Below are 19,752 nucleotides of genomic sequence, written 5' to 3'. Positions count from 1 at the left end.
ATAAACTTCTTATGTAGGCAAGCCCTTAGATGGTCTGCTTGGATGACTGGGAGAATCCAGTCGGAGATAATAAAAAAAGACTTCCCATCTAGGCCCTGTAATAAAGATAGTTGAGAAATACGGTATTTGGAGACCAGGGACACAGGGAAAGGGATAAACAGTCTGGGAGAGTCACTCTTGGAGAAACAAACAGGGTCCCGACTGCATCCTAAGAGCTCCTTGGTTTCCTTGGAAAAAACGTATATTGGGTCTGTTCTTTTCCTGTAATTCCATAGAAAAACCCATCTAAATTTAGTTTGTAATGAAGCATAAGATTAGAGGAAAGTAAATATGCATGTATACTATTTATCGTTTTGAAACAGTTTTATCTAATGCTGTGTTCCATTTGCTAATAAATATACTTCTTGTAAAAAGGCTGTTGGTCAACATACATCACTGATTAGCAGGCTGTCCAAAGAAAGGATCAAGCAGGTGCCTGAACTCTCATCGGGCCTGTTGGCAAAGACAGGGTATTGTACCAGATTCTGCTCTAAGAGTGGGAAAATTGCAAGATTCCACTCCAAAACAGGTAAGGGTACGAGGCCTAACCCCTCAAGGGATGCACTCAGAATCCAGAAAGGGACAGAGGTGCAATCAACCCCACAATTGTGACAGCAGCAGAATAACAAACACACTTACAGATGAATGGCCACAATATGGGGCATGGTCATTTATATCTCCAACGTTAATGACAACTGTTCCTGTATTGCACAAACCGAAAGGCTGACCTGCCATATCTCGTACTTCAATTAGCACTATATGTTTGTCTATTATCTGAAAAACAAACAAAAAAAATGGTTACAGATAAAACTTTCACATTCATGTCACTTTTATTGTAGAATTAAATGCTTTACTTCCCTCCCCCTTCTTTCTAAAGATATGTTAAACATGTAATTTTCTAGGATAAAAGAAATAAGACAACCAGCTTTTTTAATAGACAAAACAGTGAAACACACAAGTAAAATATTTTTCAGCGGCTAAGCAGCACACAGAGCTCAAAAAGTTTTACTAGAAACCTATTAGTCATGTTGAACGCCAGAGAAGGATCTCTATAATGTCCTACGCTCACAATTGTCTCCTCTTCCCTACACACACACACGGCAGCCAGGCCTTCCCCATCACACACACACACACACCTGTCTGCTGGGAAAAGCAGCAAGGAGTTCTACATAGTCTGATACACTATTGTTGGGTGGTAGTGGGAAAGTTTCCCATATACTATACTGTTTCTTCTATGCTGTCTATACTATGCTGAAGAGCCCACTCTCTTCTCCAACTACTCATGGATAGAGAAAAACAAAGGATGCTTCCTTCAGTGTATCTTTTAGTTCCATAATCTTGTGCTGACCTCTCTCATGCTGCACCTTGAGTAAAAGAGTGGAAATGTTTCTGTGATCAGTCTTGATATGATAAGGCATGCTTGTCAGCAAGGTCTGACAATGCAGGAGCAGCACTCTTACACATCCAGATAGGATCATTGAGGGGAGGGGAAAAAAGCATTCAACTGGACAATAATTTGAGTCACAGCAGTAAGATGCCAAAAACCACCCGAGAGACAGTGGCTCTGGTAGATTAGGGCTCCCTAGAATTGCTGGGCTAAATTTGGTTTATTGGGAAGAGGGGATAACTTTGCTTCATAAACTTTTCACATTCATCTGTAGGAAATAAGTGATGGTACTCTACTCTCAAGATTCACTTTCCATGGCCATCACCCCAATATTTCTCATTCACAATACCCACAATCTCAACATTATTCTTTTTCTAAGACTTTGTCTACACCGGGAAAATTGATGGGCATAGCTATTTCACAATATCCTTCTGTATGGATGTTGCAGCCTTCTTTAACATAGTCCACTCCTAAGCCCCACTGCTCTGTTTCTTCACTCTTTGTTGCTTGCCTAGGAACCTGCTGCTCCGTTTGCAAGTAGCACAGTCAAGTGATGCTGACAAGGTACTTCAGAGATTGGAGCAGAAAAGCAAAACTGACACTCACATTGGGTCAGGGAAGCAGAAAAGAGTTCAGATTCCAGTTCATCTGTGTTTTCCCCCAAGCTACAGGAGAGTCTTGCTTCTAAATCATTAGAGACCATTTGAAATCATATATGGTGCCTCTCTAGTCTCATTAAAATCTTGCATACTTCTCTGTATATATCTGCTCACAGAATCGTGAAGTGAAGCTAAATATAATGCTGTAGATAAAGGTTACCTCTCTATCCAGTTGTGATGTTAGTGTGGTAATTACACCTGATTCACGGTGAACAGAAAACATTTTGGGTAATGGCGGTTGTTCTGATACAATTCGATATCTCAGGGTAGTGTGCAGAGTATAAAGTTCATCTCTGTCTTCTGCAATGACTTTTCCAACTACTGTACCTGTATATACACAACATTATCAATTTTAAATTCCAAAAATCCCCCAAGTAACAGTTTCAACTAATCATTTGGTACTTATTTGTACATAAGATAGAAACACACAGATGTTGCTTCTTTACATGACGTGACAAGTTGGGGGAATCCGTGTACTATTTCTGATTGTGTGTGTGTGCGCACACGTGCACATCTTTATCCAGCTACAGACTTCATTTTGAATGTGTTGCTTGTTTGCCTTCTCCTTTATACTTTTACCTCCATGTTGAGCTGGAATTCCAAGGGGGTAGTGGTATAGGGCTAAAACAGAGACACATTAAGTCTGTATGATCCACTAATCAAAAGGAAGCCTTCTAGACAATAGGCTAGTTCCTACCCAGGATAACTGCTTTAATCAAGTCTGTGGTCATCGGAGGCTGATCAGGGAGTCACCTATCAAAGGGAGAGCAGGGACACAGGAGAAGAGACCAGAGACTCCATATTCTGGATCAGAAGCCATGTGCAGGAAAGTGGAAGGGAGGGGGAAGGAAGAGGAAGGATCCTAGACTCCGTAGAATATTCTGCCCAAAGCCAAAGCACTCACCAGAGTGGTAAGGAAACTGAGACAAGGAAAAATGCATACAAATGTTTATTACAGTGGGAACCCAATAATCTAACTGGAACTGGGGCCAGATCGGATAACCAAAAATCCAGATAAACAGGAGAATGGATGGCCAGGGCTTCTGCTGTCATCCTAGGGTAGACAACAGCGCGTGTCTCAGCTGCCTGGGGTGGATGACAGCCCTGCGTGACTCAGTTAATAAGGAGAACCAGATAACGGATGCTCAATTAAATGGGGTTCTACTGTATTTTGTCTAGATTTGTGTATATCTCCCAGGCTATATAAAAAGAGTAATAATGTTTAGAAACCTGTGCAAAGGCTGTCAGTCTGTTTTGACTATCACATATCCCTGAAGTTGTAAACTGTAAACCAGAAGGCTCACCCCTTTGGTGGAATTCTAGGAAATGTGCCTGAGCCACTAGTGACAGTTGGAAGACAGAGCACTAGTTTCAGGCCGAGGCAACTGGACTGCCAAGAGAGTGCATGCCGAGAGGTCCAAAGCCCAGGACGATACCTAAACTCTCCCCAGCACCAGCACAGTAGGGGGCACATGAGATTCAACATTTGGATACCCTCCCAGCAGCGTGGCAAGCATCCAGTAGGTGGAAGCTTGACCACATCCGTTTACTATAAAAAACAAGACCTGAATCATATTGAAAACCTAATAGTGTAAATTCGTATTTTCTATTTCTGAGCATTTGCCTAATTAATTTTTAAATTTCTATTTATGATTGCCGTCAGACAGAGAAGACACACAAAATAGGTAAATAGGGTCTTTAACAGAAATACAAAGGATCAGATTTCAATGAATGATTTGTATCTGAACAGCCCAAACACAGAAACATTCCTGAAAAGCTTTAAATATATCCAAATTATTTCTCCCATGGAATACTGTAATTTGATTTATCCATTTACTGAGGATTAAATTCTGATACAATGAGTAGCACTGTACTCCAGGCATAGTCCTGCTGATATTCAAAGGTCTAGACTGTAACCCCATAATCTGCCTGATGTAAGAATAGAGGAAGCTGCACTGCCTCAGGAGCAGAGTGGAGAATGAAACATGACTCAGTCACAACTCCACCCCTTCCCCACTATTATTCTGGACAGAGAGTAAGTTAATTCATCCCCTTTTTGTGAAGCAATTTACACCCCTACCCTGTGCTCCTGGCCAGTAAGGAAAAGGAGAGGCAGCAGAGCCAGGGTTCTTTCCATTCCTTGTCCCTTCCTGTCCATTCACTTGAAGTAGACTGTTACAGGTAATTAGGTCCCTGCTCTCCTTATGACTGGGCCTTAAATAATCTAACACAGTGAGATCCTAAATTGTGAATACAGGTGGCAGAATCTAACCCTTACTTTCCTGTTCAAGAAAACAGCAATTTTCACAAATTCACTCCCAGAGGAACTTCCACTGAAGTTACACTAACAGTGAATATTGCCTTCGTGTTTGGCTCCAATTCTCCTCCCACTGAAGGCAACAGAAGTGTTACTATGGATGTTGGTGGGAGAAGGAACATGCCCTGTGGATGCATGGCCTTTATGTAACTTCTGTGAGAGAGAGAGAGAGAACACACCTAACAGTAACTAAGGGTAAAATTTTGCCCCTTCAAAAGGAGGACAGGTAAGAAAGATCAATAGATCTTATGCTATAAGGGCAGCATAATGTAGAATGTATTTTGCTTTGTTTTTTAGGATGAGAGAAGACAGCCCAGGGCAAAAAGGAATCCTATATCTATTATTCTGGCAAATATGGTCAGTGTTTAATGTATATATATTGTACTCCTGTGTGTGTTCATTCTATATTTAAGTATTTTTGTATATATCTTGCACTTCATTCTAGGTATTCAGCCCAGAAGTGACTTTAAAACCCACTTTTAAAATCAGATATAATGTGGACAATAATACTTGGACTGAGAATCAACCAATATGAAGAAAAAAAATGCTATAAAAAGTTTACAACTCTTATTTTGCAATCTCAAAATGAATTGTGGGTGAAGAATCTGAGATATCAGTGTCTTTATATGTTGGCTAAACATTAGTCACAATGAAGTCAATGTGACTATTCCCAGGCTTAAAGTTAAGCATGCTCCCAAGTGTTTGTAGGATCTAGGGCTCAAAATTTGTGGATCAAGTTTAGTAAATCAGTCCCACATTTCTGCTTAAAATTATCATTCCCCTGCCCCATGAATTGAATGGTCTCTATAAGAGTTTGAGATACCACAAAATGAATTTTCAAAACACAAGGCCAAAAGTTTATACTTGTGGCTTTCAAAGTAAACCTGCATTGTCAATTCCAAACATTGACCCTGTGATAGGAACAAAGGTGGTATTTCACAATTTTTTATTTGAGTTTTTGAGCAATTATCTTTGCACATTATGGCTAAAAGGCCCTGTTTACATAAAATACATGCACAGTTTTTAAGCTAAGGGCTGGGGGAAAGCTGAGCGGTGCAGAGGAGCACATGATTCAGACAGATGTCTCTTAGGGCAGGATTTATTAAAAGGAATTTTCTATATTCTGGTAAAGAAGACAGGACAGAAGTTGACAAAATACAGGTAGAAAAGAAGCAGTCAAAAAAAAAAACAAAAAAGAGTCCCATTCAATTACATCACATGAAGGCAGACAACTAAATATGGACAAATTTTATAAGTGCTTGTACACAAATGCTAGAAGTCTAAATACTAAGATGGGTGAACTTGAGTGTCTGGTATTAAGTGAGGATATTGATATAACTATGTACCATAGAATCTCCATGAATAGAAATTCCATGCCTGAATAAGAAGACTCTAGCAGTAGGAATATACTACCACCCATCTGACCAGAATGGTGACAATGACTGAAATGTTCAGAGAGATTAGAGAAGTTCCAAAACAAAACCAAAAAAAAAAAAAAAAAAAAAAACACAACCCACAAACACCCCCCCCCCACCACCCTCAATAATAATAGGGGCTTAAACTATCCTCATATTGACTAGGTACACATCACCTGAAGATAGGATGCAGAGATGAAGTTTCTAGACACCATTTTGCTTCTTGGAACAGCTAGCCCTGGGGCCCACAAAAAGAAAGGCAACTCTTGATTTAGTCCTAAGTGGTGCACAGGATCTTGTCCAAGAAGTGAATATAGTTGAAACGCTCAGTAATAGTGACCATAATGTAATTACATTTAACATCCTTGTAGGCCAGAAAATACCAAAGAAACCCACCACAGCAGCTTTTAACTTCAAAAAGGGGAGCTACACAAAAACGAGGAAGCTAGTTAAACAGAAATTAAAAGGAACAGTCACAAGAGTGAAAGGCCTGCAACCTACATGGAAACTTTTAGTTTGAGCCTCTATTGTGGTGGTTTTAAAATGTGAACTACAAATAAAGAACAGTAAGAGGACCAAAAATATACCACCAGGGCTAAACAGAGTAAGAGTAGTAGTTACAAACAGCAACAAAAAAAGACATCCTTTAAAAATTGAAGAAGTTAAATCCTACTGAGGAAAATAGAAAAGACCATAAACTTTGGCAAGTCAAGTGTAAGAGGAAAATTAGGTAGGCAAAAAAAAGAAAAGACACCAAAAACGAACCAACGAACGAACCAAAAACATTCAAGTACATCAGTAGCAGGAAGCCTGCCAATCAACTAATGGGGCCACTAGATGATTGATGTGCTAAAGATGCACTCTAGCAAGACAAGGCCATTGCAGAGAGTTCTTTCCATTGGTCTTCACTGCAGAGAACGTGAGCCATTCTTTTTAAATATGAGAAGCTGTCCCACATTGAGGTGTCAATAGAGAAGATTTTGGAACAAACTGATTAAATAATAAGAAGTCACCGGGACAGATGACATTCACCCAAGAGTTCTGAAGGAACTCAAATATGAAATTGCAAAACTATGAACTGTGATACATAAGTTATCACTTAAATCAGTCTCTGTACTAGATGACTGGAAGGGTAGCTAAATGTAACACTAATTTTAAAAGGTTTCAGAGTAGCAGCCATGTTAGTCTGTATTTGCAAAAAGAAAAAAGGAGTACTTGTGGCACCTTAGAGACTAACCAATTTATTTGAGCATAAGCTTTCATGAGCTACAGCTCACTTCATCAGATGCATAAAGTGAAAAGTACAGTGAGGAGATTTTATATATTTTTTTCATGGTCCGTGTGTATATACATTGTAAGGAGAGTGATCACTTAAGATGAGCTATTACCAGCAGGAGAGTGGGGTGGGGGGAGAAAATCTTTTGAAGTGATAATCAAGGTGGACCATTTCCAGCACATTTCCAGGAGTTAACAACAATGTCTGAGGAACAGTGGGGGGGGAAATTGTTGAAAACATGGTGGAATTCCTCAAGGGCTTCTTTTCCATGGGTCCACCATCAACCTCAGCCTGGACCAGTCCACAAGAGAGATCCACTTCCTGGACACTACAGTGCTAATAAGCGATGGTCACATAAATACCACCCTATACCGGAAACCTACTGACCACTATGCCTACCTACATGCCTCCAGCTTTCATCCAGACCACACCACACGATCCATTGTCTACAGCCAAGCTCTACGATACCACCACATTTGCTCCAACCCCTCAGACAGAGATAAACACCTACAAGATCTCTATCAAGCATTCTTACAACTACAATACCCAGCTGCTGAAGTGAAGTAACAGATTGACAGAGCCACAAGAGTACCCAGAAGTCACCTACTACAGGACAGGCCCAACAAAGAAAAAATAACAGAACGCCACGAGCCATCACCTTCAGCCCCCAACTAAAACCTCTCCAACGCATTATCAAAGATCAACAACCGATCCTGAAGGACGACCCATCACTCACAAATCTTGGGAGAGAGGCCAGTCCTTGCCTACAGACAGCCCCCCAATCTGAAGCAAATACTCACCAGCAACCACATACCACACAACAGAACCACTAACCCAGGAACCTATCCTTGCAACAAAGCCCGTTGCCAACTGTGCCCACATATCTATTCAGGGGACATCATCATAGGGCCTAATCACATCAGTCACACTATCAGAGGCTCGTTCACCTGCACATCTACCAATGTGATATATGCCGTCATGTGCCAGTAATGCCCCTCTGCCATGTACATTGGTCAAACTGGACAGTCTCTTCGTAAAAGAATAAATGGATACAAATCAGATGTCAAGAACTAGAACATTCATAAACCAGTCGGAGAACACTTCAATCTCTCTGGTCACTCGATTTCTGATCTCAAAGTGAGTATCCTTCAACAAAAAAAACTTCAAAAACAGACTCCAACGAGAGACTGCTGAATTGGAATTAATTTGCAAATTGGATACAATTAACTTAGGCTTTAATAGAGACTGGGAGTGGTTGAGTCATTATACTAAGTGAAACTATTCCTCCCCCACTTTCCTCAGACATTCTTGTTAACTCCTGGAAATGGCCCACCTTGATTATCACTTCAAAAGGTTCTCTCACCCCCCACCCCACTCTCCTGCTGGTAATAGCTCATCTTAAGTGATCACTCTCCTTACAACGTATATTTTTTCATGGCCTGTGTGTATATATAAAATCTCCTCACTGTACTTTCCACTTTATGCATCTGATGAAGTGAGCTGTAGCTCACGAAAGCTTATGCTCAAATAAATTGGTTAGTCTCTAAAGGTGCCACAAGTACTCCTTTTCTTTTTACCATTTTTAAAGAAGCTGCAAAGGTGATCCTGGGAATTACAGGCCTATAAGCCTAACTTCAGTAGCAGGCAAATTGGTTTAAACTATAGTAAAGAGCAATTATCAGACAGACACAGATGAACACAATTTGTTGGGGAAGAGTCAACACAGCTTTTGTAAAGGGAAATCATGCCTCACTAATCTATTAGAGTTTTTTGTGGGGGTCAAACAAACATGGACACAGGTGATCCGGTGGATATAGCGTACTTGGACTTTCAGAAAGCCTTTAACAAGGTTCCTCACCACAGGCTCTTAAGCAAACTAAGCAGTCATGGGATTAGAGGGAAAGTCCTCTCCTGGATCAGTAACTGGTTAAAGGACAAGAAACAAGGGGTAGGAATAAATAGCCAGTTTTGAGAGTGAAGACAAGTAAATAGCTGGTTCTCCCAAGGATCTGTACTGGAACCAGTGATGTTCAACATAGTCATAAATTATCTGGGAAAAAGGGTAAACAGTGAGGTGGCAAAGTTTGCAGATGATACAAAAGTACTCCAGAGAACTGTCAGCTTTGGACTTAATTATGTGTTACAAAGGGATCTTACAAAACTCGGTGCCTGGGCAACAAAAACGGCAGATGAAATTCAATGTTGAAATGTGCAAAGTAATGCATACTGGAAAACATTCCATTTAATACATACAAAACAATGGGTTTAAGTTCTCCTCCTGGAGTGGTAAAAGTTATTTTGGCATCACCATAGATAGCAGCTGTCAAAAGTGCTATTAGGAACCATTAGGAAAGGGACTGATCATAAGACAGAGATATAATGCCACTGTCCATGGTACATCCATACTTTGAATATTTTCTGCTGGTTGCCAAATTTTTATATATATATGAAAACATACAGAGATGGGCAACAAAAATGATTAGGGGTATGGAACAGCTTGCCAGGGCATTTTGTGAAAGCCAGAAGTATAACTGGGTTCAAAAAAGAATTAGACAAAATTTGTGGAAGATAGGTCCATCAATGGCTACTAGCCAAGATGGTCAGGGATGCAGAGGTTGGGACTGGATGATGGGATGGATCACTTGATAATTTCCCTGTTCTGTTCATTCCCTCTAAAGCATCTAGCACTTGCCACTGTCGGATGACTGGATATAAAGCTAAGGACCATTGGTCTGAACTAGTATCACGTTAGATATACTTTTCTTATTGAGTGCACAGAATCTTTTTTTCCCCCCCAAGACTATGGTCTATTTTAACTTCTAGTATATGAAAATCCTCCCTTCATGAAGTATAGTACCATAGCACACTCAGTAAAGCCACTTTTCCCAAAAGCCTGCTGATTTGAGTGTGCATATAAATTTGTCCATGTGTACATGGCTGGCTAACTAACTATCTGGCATGCATATAGGGTGTGGATATTGCATGCAAATTGGAGCATGTGCAAATTTGAAATAAATTGGAAGTGCTTTGGAAATGTAGCTTTCGATATAAAAATATTGATCAGTTTTTCAGTAGGAAAAACTAATCAAACATCAGAATTATACACACTCATCACTGTGGTATGTCACTGTTGGAAGATGATAGCATTTTAGATATTTATTGATAAAAATCATAGTGCTTAAAAAAAAAAAATCATAAAATTATGCTTACCAGGTTTGCAATGTTCAGGAACAACAAACTCAAAAAGATCCTGTGTAAAGCATGGGGCATTATCATTATCATCTTCTATTCTGATTGTATGCAGCAGTGGTTTCTCTGGTGAATATCCATCTGCAGTGGTTGCAAAGCAAATTATCTATAAAAAAAAAAAAAAAAAAAAAGAGAAAACCTTAGTTGCCCACTGTTCTAGAACAGGATGCAATATTCCTTTTCAGCCCAGTAGATAACATGATCTACAGAATAATTTCTGCAAAGCACAGTATATCAAATATACCCTTTTCATAAGCAGACCATAATAGAAGTAAATGGCTAATGCCTGCAATAGATATTTTGCAGCTATTTGCATATACTAATCTTTCCTTGTTGACCATGGAGGACAAAGTTGAGCTCTTTCTAGCCATTGGTCCACCGGGTTTCTTTTCCTTTTGTTATTAATGGTTTCTGCTTCAGGACAACAAGCTAGAGCTAGACCCAATTTCAGTAACAAAATTTGTCTTCAGTCAGATGCAAGAGGAGATGATTGATGTTACAGGCTGGCAGTGGTAGAAGTAATGCATTTAACTGCTTCCCAGCCCCCAAGACAACCATTTGCATTATTTTCCACAGTGACACGTGAAAGATTTCCATCCTGGTATTTGAATATACTGAGTAAGAACTTACATTTGACCCACTGTCTGTCACAAAGAGACCATCCTTAACCAACCCATCTTGTATCCAAGTGTCACACTTAGTGGTGCTCACTTGAGCAGAGTGCAGCTTTTGGCAAAAGTGGAAACAAAGGAGTGAGCAACCAGTGCAATACCAGCAATTGTGTGTGTGGGGACTATGTAGATGTAGATGCAAGAGCAACAAACTACAGAACGATTGCTTCAGTTTTACTGAAAGGTGTGTTCCCTCTGAGGTAGCAGCAGCACTTTTTGTAGACTTTCCACACTATAGAAATAACATTAATTCTCCTTGGTGGGCAATCTGAAGCTGCCTTGTCTGACACTTTCCTCCTCACTGTCAAAGCCAGACACACTTGGCAGTTCTACAAATTCCTGTGGCAGAGACATTATGTAATTCCATAAGTTCATCTTCTGGCATACCTCCCTCCTCGCCCTACAAAGAAACGTTGGCTGACGTTAGCATGCCACACTGGTGGTGTGCTAGAGTGTGCCACAGCAGCACACATTGCCAAAAACAGCAGAGCCAACACTTTGTATAGTTTTGCTTGTTTCTACCTGAGACAACAGTCAGGCAAGTAAAAACAACATGTTTTCAGTACTATATAGGCAAATGGTGTCCAAACATAGCAAGAGTCTTTGATACTCTTCTAATTAGTGTGTTTGAGGTGCAGAAAGTGAAGCAGCAATGGTAGTAGACATAATTGACCATGTGTTTCTTATTTGCTTTCTTTTCAGTTAAGGCATAAGACCGGCTAACCAACTGCCTAAGAGAAAGCAGGAAGCATATTCACTTAGAAAAACTGGAGAGAAGCAGAATGAACAAACCAATCTAATGTGCAGTGGAATTTTTAGACTATTTCCCTATTGTGTAGGAAAACAATGGAATATTCATGTTCCCAACAGTCCATTGGAAGCAGAGCTATCCACTTCTGCCACCTCCTTACACCTCTCAGCCAGCAGAGAGAGCAGTTTACCCATTTAACAAAACATTAAAACTGAACAGGTTTCAGAGTAACAGTTGTGTTAGTCTGTATTCGCAAAAAGAAAAGGAGGACTTGTGGCACCTTAGAGACTAACCAATTTATTTGAGCATAAGCTTTCGTGAGCTACAGCTCACTTCATCAGATGCATACTGTGGAAAGTATAGAAGATCTTTTTATACGCACAAAGCATGAAAAAATGGGTGTTTACCACTACAAAAAGTTCTCTCTCTCCCCCCACCCCACTCTCCTGCTGGTAATAGCTTATCTAAAGTGATCACTCTCCTTACAATGTGTATGATAAGGAAGTTGGGCCATTTCCAGCACAAATCCAGGGTTTAACAAGAACGTCATCACTTTAGATAAGCTATTACCAGCAGGAGAGTGGGGTGGGGGGAGAGAAAACCTTTTGCAGTGGTAAACACCCTTTTTTTTTTTCATGCTTCGTGTGTATAAAAAGATCTTCATCGGATGCATACTGTGGAAAGTGTAGAAGTGAGCTATAGCTCACGAAAGCTTATGCTCAAATAAATTGGTTAGTCTCTAAGGTGCCACAAGTCCTCCTTTTCTTTTTATTAAAACTGAACAGAACAAGCAAATGCTGTGGAACTAATACAGCTGTCTTGATGATTATCTTTGTCTCATTTTAATTTTACATGGACTTTTTCAAGTCTTCCACCAGAAAAGAAAAATAAATCTTGTAAAACTAGATCTTCCTTCACTCCCACCACCAATTTCTGCCCTGTAAATATCCGGGCTACTATTTGGGATAGTTGTCTGAGCACAAATGCATTTTCCTCCCATTCCTGTTAGAACACACCAGTGAAGTACTTTAGCAATAGAATGAAAATACTAATACATTTAATTGTGTATACAATTTAGGCCCTTACCTTAAAGCTTGGATATTGTTCACGGTCTACTGGGCCAGTAGCAAAAATATTCCCAGTTTCTCTCTCTATATAAAACAAACCCTTTGGATCTTTATCAATTCCAGGACCACTTGCAGAGTAATAAATGGTGTAGTTTTGAGCTGTGTCAGACTGGACCTATAAAGAATAATTTGTTAAACACAGACAAAATAATTCATTAAATACCTTTCTATTTCTGTGTTTTCTGAATTAATGTAAGTGTGGGATAGAAAATAGTGTCACTTCAGAAAGGATGTAGAAAATCCAATTCTTAGGTTCAGGAACTACAGCAGCTCAAACTTTTACACAGAACAGGAAAATGGTCTGCTCTGTGCCAATCTTAACTACCTTTACAGTAAATGCACTTGTGAGAAAGGCTACTAATCCTTCACAAATACCAATGGAAGAAAATCCATCTTGTAGTAGAGTGCATGGGGAAGGGGAAGATGTGAGTAAAATATATTTAGTCTCAGCATCAGAGACAGAGCTGCCAGGTGTAGCAAAGGTTGCTTAACGGTTTTCATTAGAAACCCCTATTTTCACTCACTCAACCATTCTGGTTAACATTTTCTATGTCTGAGATTGACTTTTTAGGCAAAACTGGTTCAGCCATTTATGACTGGAAGTGGTTTGTGGGTTTTTTTGCCATTGTTAGTTCTTACTAAAGTTTCTTTCAAGAAATCTAGAACCTTCTTTCTTTGGAGCAGGGACTTGATATTTGACAAGGGGATAGCACTAGAGTCAGGGAGATGCCTTTTTGCCTTGTCCTCATAAAAATCCACCCAGATTTTACCCAGTTATAAGCCTCTGAATACGCGTATTTACACATACGTAGAGCTTTTTAGAGGAATGCTGCTAAAATCTCCAGAAATGCAATAAGCATGCTCCAGCCCCACAGATCTCCATGGCAACTGCAATGAACATATTTTCAGGCCCCACCCTGTTTCCTACATAGCAGGCAGAGAGCTAGTGCTCCAGACAGAACATAAACACAGCAGCAGGATCTCTCCTCTTTCGCCTCGGTGAAGAAGTGCTGGGCAAGGCTGATGTTAATAACTTTGCACAATTCACAGCCTTTATTATTGAGCTAAACCTCACACTTCTACTTTACTAGGCATGCAAGTAGCAGTCTCTCTCCTTTACAGACTGGGTAACTGCCTGTGCACCCTTAATTTAGCTCTTTATATATATGCATGGTACAGTCTTCAGTGACATGATCATATTTGTTCTATGGGACCCCAGTATAGACAAAGAATGAGACAAAAAGTTCTGGGAAATAGGACTGGGATTCAGAAAGTTGTGTTCTAGACTTACCTCTGCCTCAGATTTCCTGTGTGTATCTTATGATATTTTTCCTGAAAAGCAGTTACTAAGGATTACCGTTAAAAGTTACCGTTGCTTTTCTAAAACAATAATTTAGTTGGTTTTCTTCACTTTTTTGCTAAGAAGCCATTTGAATCCAAAGGCAATGGCTTACAGTATTTTGTACTGGTCAGATAGGAAAGTAACTTACATTTTATACACCAGCTATTTTTATAATGTACCTGTTGAATTTGCATTGGAAAAGGTCCAAGAGAGTTCTCCATCATAGAGGATGGGATAGGAGCCCACCTTCTTTTGGTTCGCCTGAGGACTGTATCTCTAGTATGTCTTGTCTTATGTGTCTGCATTTAGAAGACCAAAACAATTCATTAAATAGAAGATCAACCCATAATTTCTTAAGGTTTATATTCTTGTTTGTTTGCTTCCCCTCATTTTTCCCCCCTCACAGATTTTTCAGAACTCCCTCCAAATCTTAAGGACCAGTTTTTGCTCTTTTAAATCCTCTTTTTCACCATTCTATTTAATCCTGGTGTCTTGAGAATTCTTCAGCCCTGTGCAACACTCATTTTAATACTTCCTATCAATATACAGTGCTCATGAAGTTTTTTAATTGCTTAAAATTTGCTTTTATAAAAATCTTAATGCCCTTGATGAAGGTCATAATTTCCAGGCTTTGCCAGCTCAAGGAGTCCTGAAAATTTAAAACCTATGCACCTTATTAGGTATTGCTAAATTAGAAGTACACAATCTACTATACAATAGCTATGCCTGATCATTTTAAGAGTTATAAACAACTTTTATACAATGCCAAACTGTAAAAAGACAGTTTCCAAAAATAAAAAGTAAAATGTCTGTAGCAATTATGAGCCTACCTTTTCTTGATGAACTAGCAAATTGACATGTATCTTCTTTTCTTCCTGTCTTTGAATGTTCTTGAGTAATATGGTAAAAGTCTTTTCTTCAGAAGATAAAGAAATGATATTTGTTGTATACACAGAACCATCTTCTAGAATTCTAAAGTCAGGATCGCTTGAACTGATATGTTCTGCAGACTTAAGGCACTCTCTCAGATTTACTGTAAGAAAGAAATTTCAAAGATTCTCTCACAAGACAAACGCTTTTAAACTTACATGCCTAAAGTTTGGTTTATATTTATGCACCTATGTAAAAGTGGCCTGATTTCAAGTCAATGTCCTTAGCACCTCTGAAGATCAGACTACTTTTATTTCAGAATATAGAGCCCAGCTTCTGAACAAGTTTACATTCATGTTGCACATCCATCCATTCATTCAGCACATTAGGCCATTTGCCAAAGGATACTTGGCCATAGTGAGTACTTTACACAGGCACTGTCAGAATGGGGGCAAAAACAAGTTTAATTTGGTGACTAATATTTCCCAAAGTCATAATTCTTCTTGTGTATTTTTTGCCCCGCAAAGTGCTTACCTTTCCTAAAAGAGTGCCATCACCCATGTACATAAATAATTCTGCTACAATGGAGAAAAGATTTCACCGACTGTTTTGAAGTCACCGGCAAGATTCTGACACACTTCAACAGGACCAAGATTTTTTTCCAGTATGGGCAGATGATGGCAGACAAACTTATTCATTAAAACAGATTCCATATCAGTGTTTCCTAAGTATAACCACTGAGGGGGTAATTTGACAGTGTTCCTTTCTCTTCTTAAAAACAGCCTGCCTTACTGTTGAATGTTCAAACATTATTATAGAGCATTTCAGCAAATATCACCCCTTATTGGTCAGCATTCAAGACACCATGGAATTTTTCTTCAAAGAATGGTCTGCTTATGGCACGGCTTTCCCATAAGTGAGCACTTGAATATGAATTCTACTTCTGAGGCAAGGTAAATCAGCATTATTCCTAGTACTGAACAGCTCAGTGTATTGTTATATCCTGTAGGATATTAAAATCATACAGAACTTGGCAATTGTGGGGGAAATCCTTGCTTATTTTACTATTGTGCTATGAGTCACCAGTTGTATTACAACAAAAAAGGCATCCTTTCTCAATAAAATGTTAAGGAACAGCATTCAGGCTACAATGGCATGGATAAATGTTTGCAGACAAACAAATAGATGCATTGTATAAAATTCTTCCATTCTTCCTGTATGGTTAAAACTTTTTGAAATATTCTTCTTCAATAAAGTGAAATTAAATGAATTACTTTCATATTCATTCAAATTAAAATAAGATACATACCCACCTCCCTCAAACAAAATACACAATGATCAGCTGCATAGATTTTCATTATAAAAAACTGACATTAAGGTTAGCTTCTCCATTGGATGTCCTTTTTATTCACCCTCATTTTAAAGGTAGTCTTGATTAATAAACTCTCAGACTGTGATGGGATAAAAATCTACTGTTCCTTCAGTAGAGACTAGTGCCACTACCCTGGACCATGCTCCAAAACTGTGCCAATACTGGTATAAGACAGCCTCAGATTCAGCTCTCAGAGGATCTCCATTGTGTAGGAAGATCCTTAGGTGGCACAGAGCATCTGTAGTAACTCCTACATCACACCCTTCCCAGATGCTGCCACAGGAGACTAATCTGGAAAAAGAGGGTGTTGTCTGGGCTTCCCTAATCCCCATCAAATTGCTCAAACGTGGGCTGCTCAACCCAGTCCAGAACAGCCCAAGGATTGAGGAACTTCTCTCCTGAATACTGCACTAAGTACTTCATAGCCACAGCTGAGGATTTGGCCATATGTGATTTCACTGCTTATATGTCAGTGACACAGGAAAAATCTGTTTTTGGTTGTTTTTTTAAAAACAACCCAAGTTAAATACTATAGGGCTCTACCAAATTCACAGTTCATTTTGGTCAATTTCACTGTCATAGGATTTTAAAAGTCATAAATTTTCATGATTTCATCTATTTAAATCTGAAATTTCATGGTGTTGTAATTGTAGGGGCCTGACCCAAAAAGGAGAGAGAGTGTGTGTGTGTGAGGGGGTGTCTCAAGGTTATTGTAGGGCTGAGGGGGAGGGGTTGCGGTACTGCTATCCTTACTTCTGCACTGCTGCTGGCGGCGGCGCTGCCTGCAGAGAGGGACGACTGGAGAGTGGTGGTTGCTGTTCAGGAGTCCAGCTCTGAAGGCAGAGCCGCTGCCAGCAGCAGCGCAGAAGAAAGAATGGCATGGTATGGTATTGCCACCCTTACTTGTGTGCTGCTGCCTGCAGAGCTGGGCCCTTGGTCAGCAGCCACCTCTCTCCAGCTGCCCAGCTCTGAAGACAGCACAGAAGTAAGGGAGACAATACTATGACCCCCCTGCAACTCCATTTTAGGTCAGGACCCCCAATTTGAGGAACACTGGTCTCCTCCATGAAATCTGTACAGTATAGGGTAAAAGCACATAAAAGACCAGATTTCACGGGGCAAGACCAGATTTCGCAGTCTGTGACATGTTTTTTATGGCCGTGAATTTGGTAGGGCCCTAGCTATAGAAAACGTATCCCTTCTATGTAAGCTGTGAGCGTTCAGCACTTGCAAGGATTAGACCACATATTTAGATACTATCTTTAGGTATCTAAGTTTGAAAATGCTGGCCAAAACTTCTGCCTTGAATCAATCAATCTGCTAGTAATTGGTTATAACAAGAATCAAAATGTGCACACACTGCCAATAAGCAGCGTTAAAATGTATAACAGAACACAGCAAATCCTTCAGTAAAAGGCTAATCCAATATGCAGCTGAATTTAACTAACTAGGTGTTGTCCCAACTGCAATAAATTGTATTACAAAATAAATCAGTATCTCCCCTTCATTGTAAAAGCAGTTACAGAAGTGGTGAAATGATGATGTAGAGTTTTGAAGGGCATCTTGAAGCTTCTCACCTCTGCCAACTAGTGTTCCAGCCTCTAATTTAGAAGGAACATTAAAAGTGACTTTCTTGCAAGCTTCACAAAATAAACTCAATACCTAAAAAGGAAAGAAAACGAGAAAGAATAGTCACCCTTGCTGTGAAATTATTTTTAAACATTGTTTGAAATCATGGCATAAAAAGTATATAGTAGCTAGATTTTTAGTCATGTTAAAAAACACCAAACATATAGAGTTGAAATGCGTATTACATATTTTGGTGACTGATTTCAATTTACGTGAATACTGAGACATAAAGGGAGGTTTTTTGTTTTGTTTTTTAAACAGTCCAGTGAAACAACCTAGAAAGTATCATTTATTACAAATTACAGGAAAGCACTGTGGCATAATGTACAGGGTTAGATCTCAGAAGATGCAGATTCTGATCTTGACTCTCGCTATGACTTGTGTGACTTCGGCAAAGACATTTAACCTGTGATTGAAATGCTAGGCCCATCGACATCAATGGCAGAACTCCTATTGACTTCAACAGGGTCAGGATTACACTCAGCCTCCCACTTTACCACATTTTGAAGTGGGAAAATAAAAATGTATCTTCCTTTAAAGAGTACTTTGGGCTCCATGGATGAAATGTGCTAAGAATTAAGACTCAACAATTCATGAAGTTTATTTCCATATGGTTGCATTGATTTGTACTGTTTAAAGGAACAAATATTTTATTTATGTCATAATACTTGGCAAAATACATATTAATTTGTATCTTCAAAAGTGCTTTACTAACAAACTACTTAAGCCCCAAATCCTTCAATTGTATCTGATTAAAATATGGGCAGAGGTCTGTCAACTTACATATATCGTATTACAGAATTGGGGCTTCAAACTTCAGAACACCCATCTATAGCTGGTAAATAACCACCACATTTTATAAAATGAAGTGGAGGCGTAGAGTGGCTCCTAGTTCCCAGCCTGAGCTCAGACCATGTGTCTATCCAAGGTTTTATTCAATGAATTTATATTCTAATCTAAAGTTAGAGCCACTCAAAGTATGGAATATAGAAAATCAAGAAGGGGTTTTTGTGCACATGCACACACAGAATGGGAGTACCTCTCAACGAACAATTTATAGGAAAAAAACAACAAATTTAATAGTCAACAACAGATGAGACACCTTATTTTGTGAAAGCTTTTAGCCGTATATTGAAGGTACTATTAAAAAAAAAAAAAAAAGGAGAGAACAGCAAATTGAAAAGTGAAAGGAGTTGCTTTTCCTGTGAAAATTAGCTCGTACATTTTTAATTCTTTAGAAAGCAAGCAGTCTTAAAATCATGATTGGCTAGAATTTCAAACTGATTAATTTTGAAACACTCTGGATAACCACAGCATTTAAGATAATTTAAATAGGAAAAGTATCTTTTACTGATGCATATATGATATTTTAATTATTTCTGTTGTTAACATCCTTTCATGAATCTCAACCATATAACTAATGTCACTATTCATTTCCCAGCTAACATTTGGGCTATTTGTAATAGTAATTAATCCTTACAAAACTTCCCTCTCCCCCCTCTGGGGACAAAAAAAATTGTTTTAAGTAAAAATAATATACAACATAATCAAGCATAGTTTAGGAGTTTTTCTAGGTCAATGAAATGTAATTTCAAAATTTCATTAACCAATGAGTTTAGTCTGATACTAACATGAAGGGTTATGGAAG

At 39.1% G+C, this 19,752-nt stretch overlaps 1 protein-coding gene across 2 annotated transcripts in view; it reads right to left on the bottom strand.

Moving 5' to 3' along the window:
* LOC140906755 (desmocollin-2) overlaps nucleotides 1–19,752 on the bottom strand; it is a 38,911-nt gene that overhangs the window by 16,870 nt on the left and 2,289 nt on the right. For both annotated transcript variants that reach the window (XM_073331331.2, XM_073331330.2), the window contains exons 2-8: nucleotides 18,053–18,137; nucleotides 15,064–15,266; nucleotides 14,413–14,532; nucleotides 12,851–13,006; nucleotides 10,304–10,448; nucleotides 2,246–2,412; nucleotides 679–813 (exon numbers count right to left, since the gene is read on the bottom strand). In XM_073331331.2, coding sequence (XP_073187432.1) covers nucleotides 679–813; nucleotides 2,246–2,412; nucleotides 10,304–10,448; nucleotides 12,851–13,006; nucleotides 14,413–14,532; nucleotides 15,064–15,266; nucleotides 18,053–18,137 — 1,011 coding nt within the window. The remainder of the gene's footprint in view (nucleotides 1–678; nucleotides 814–2,245; nucleotides 2,413–10,303; nucleotides 10,449–12,850; nucleotides 13,007–14,412; nucleotides 14,533–15,063; nucleotides 15,267–18,052; nucleotides 18,138–19,752) is intronic.

The sequence above is a fragment of the Lepidochelys kempii genome, chromosome 2 (assembly GCF_965140285.1).
Source record: "Lepidochelys kempii isolate rLepKem1 chromosome 2, rLepKem1.hap1, whole genome shotgun sequence".
NCBI classification, from domain to species: Eukaryota; Metazoa; Chordata; order Testudines; family Cheloniidae; genus Lepidochelys; species Lepidochelys kempii.
This window is presented reverse-complemented; position numbering and strand designations above follow the sequence as displayed.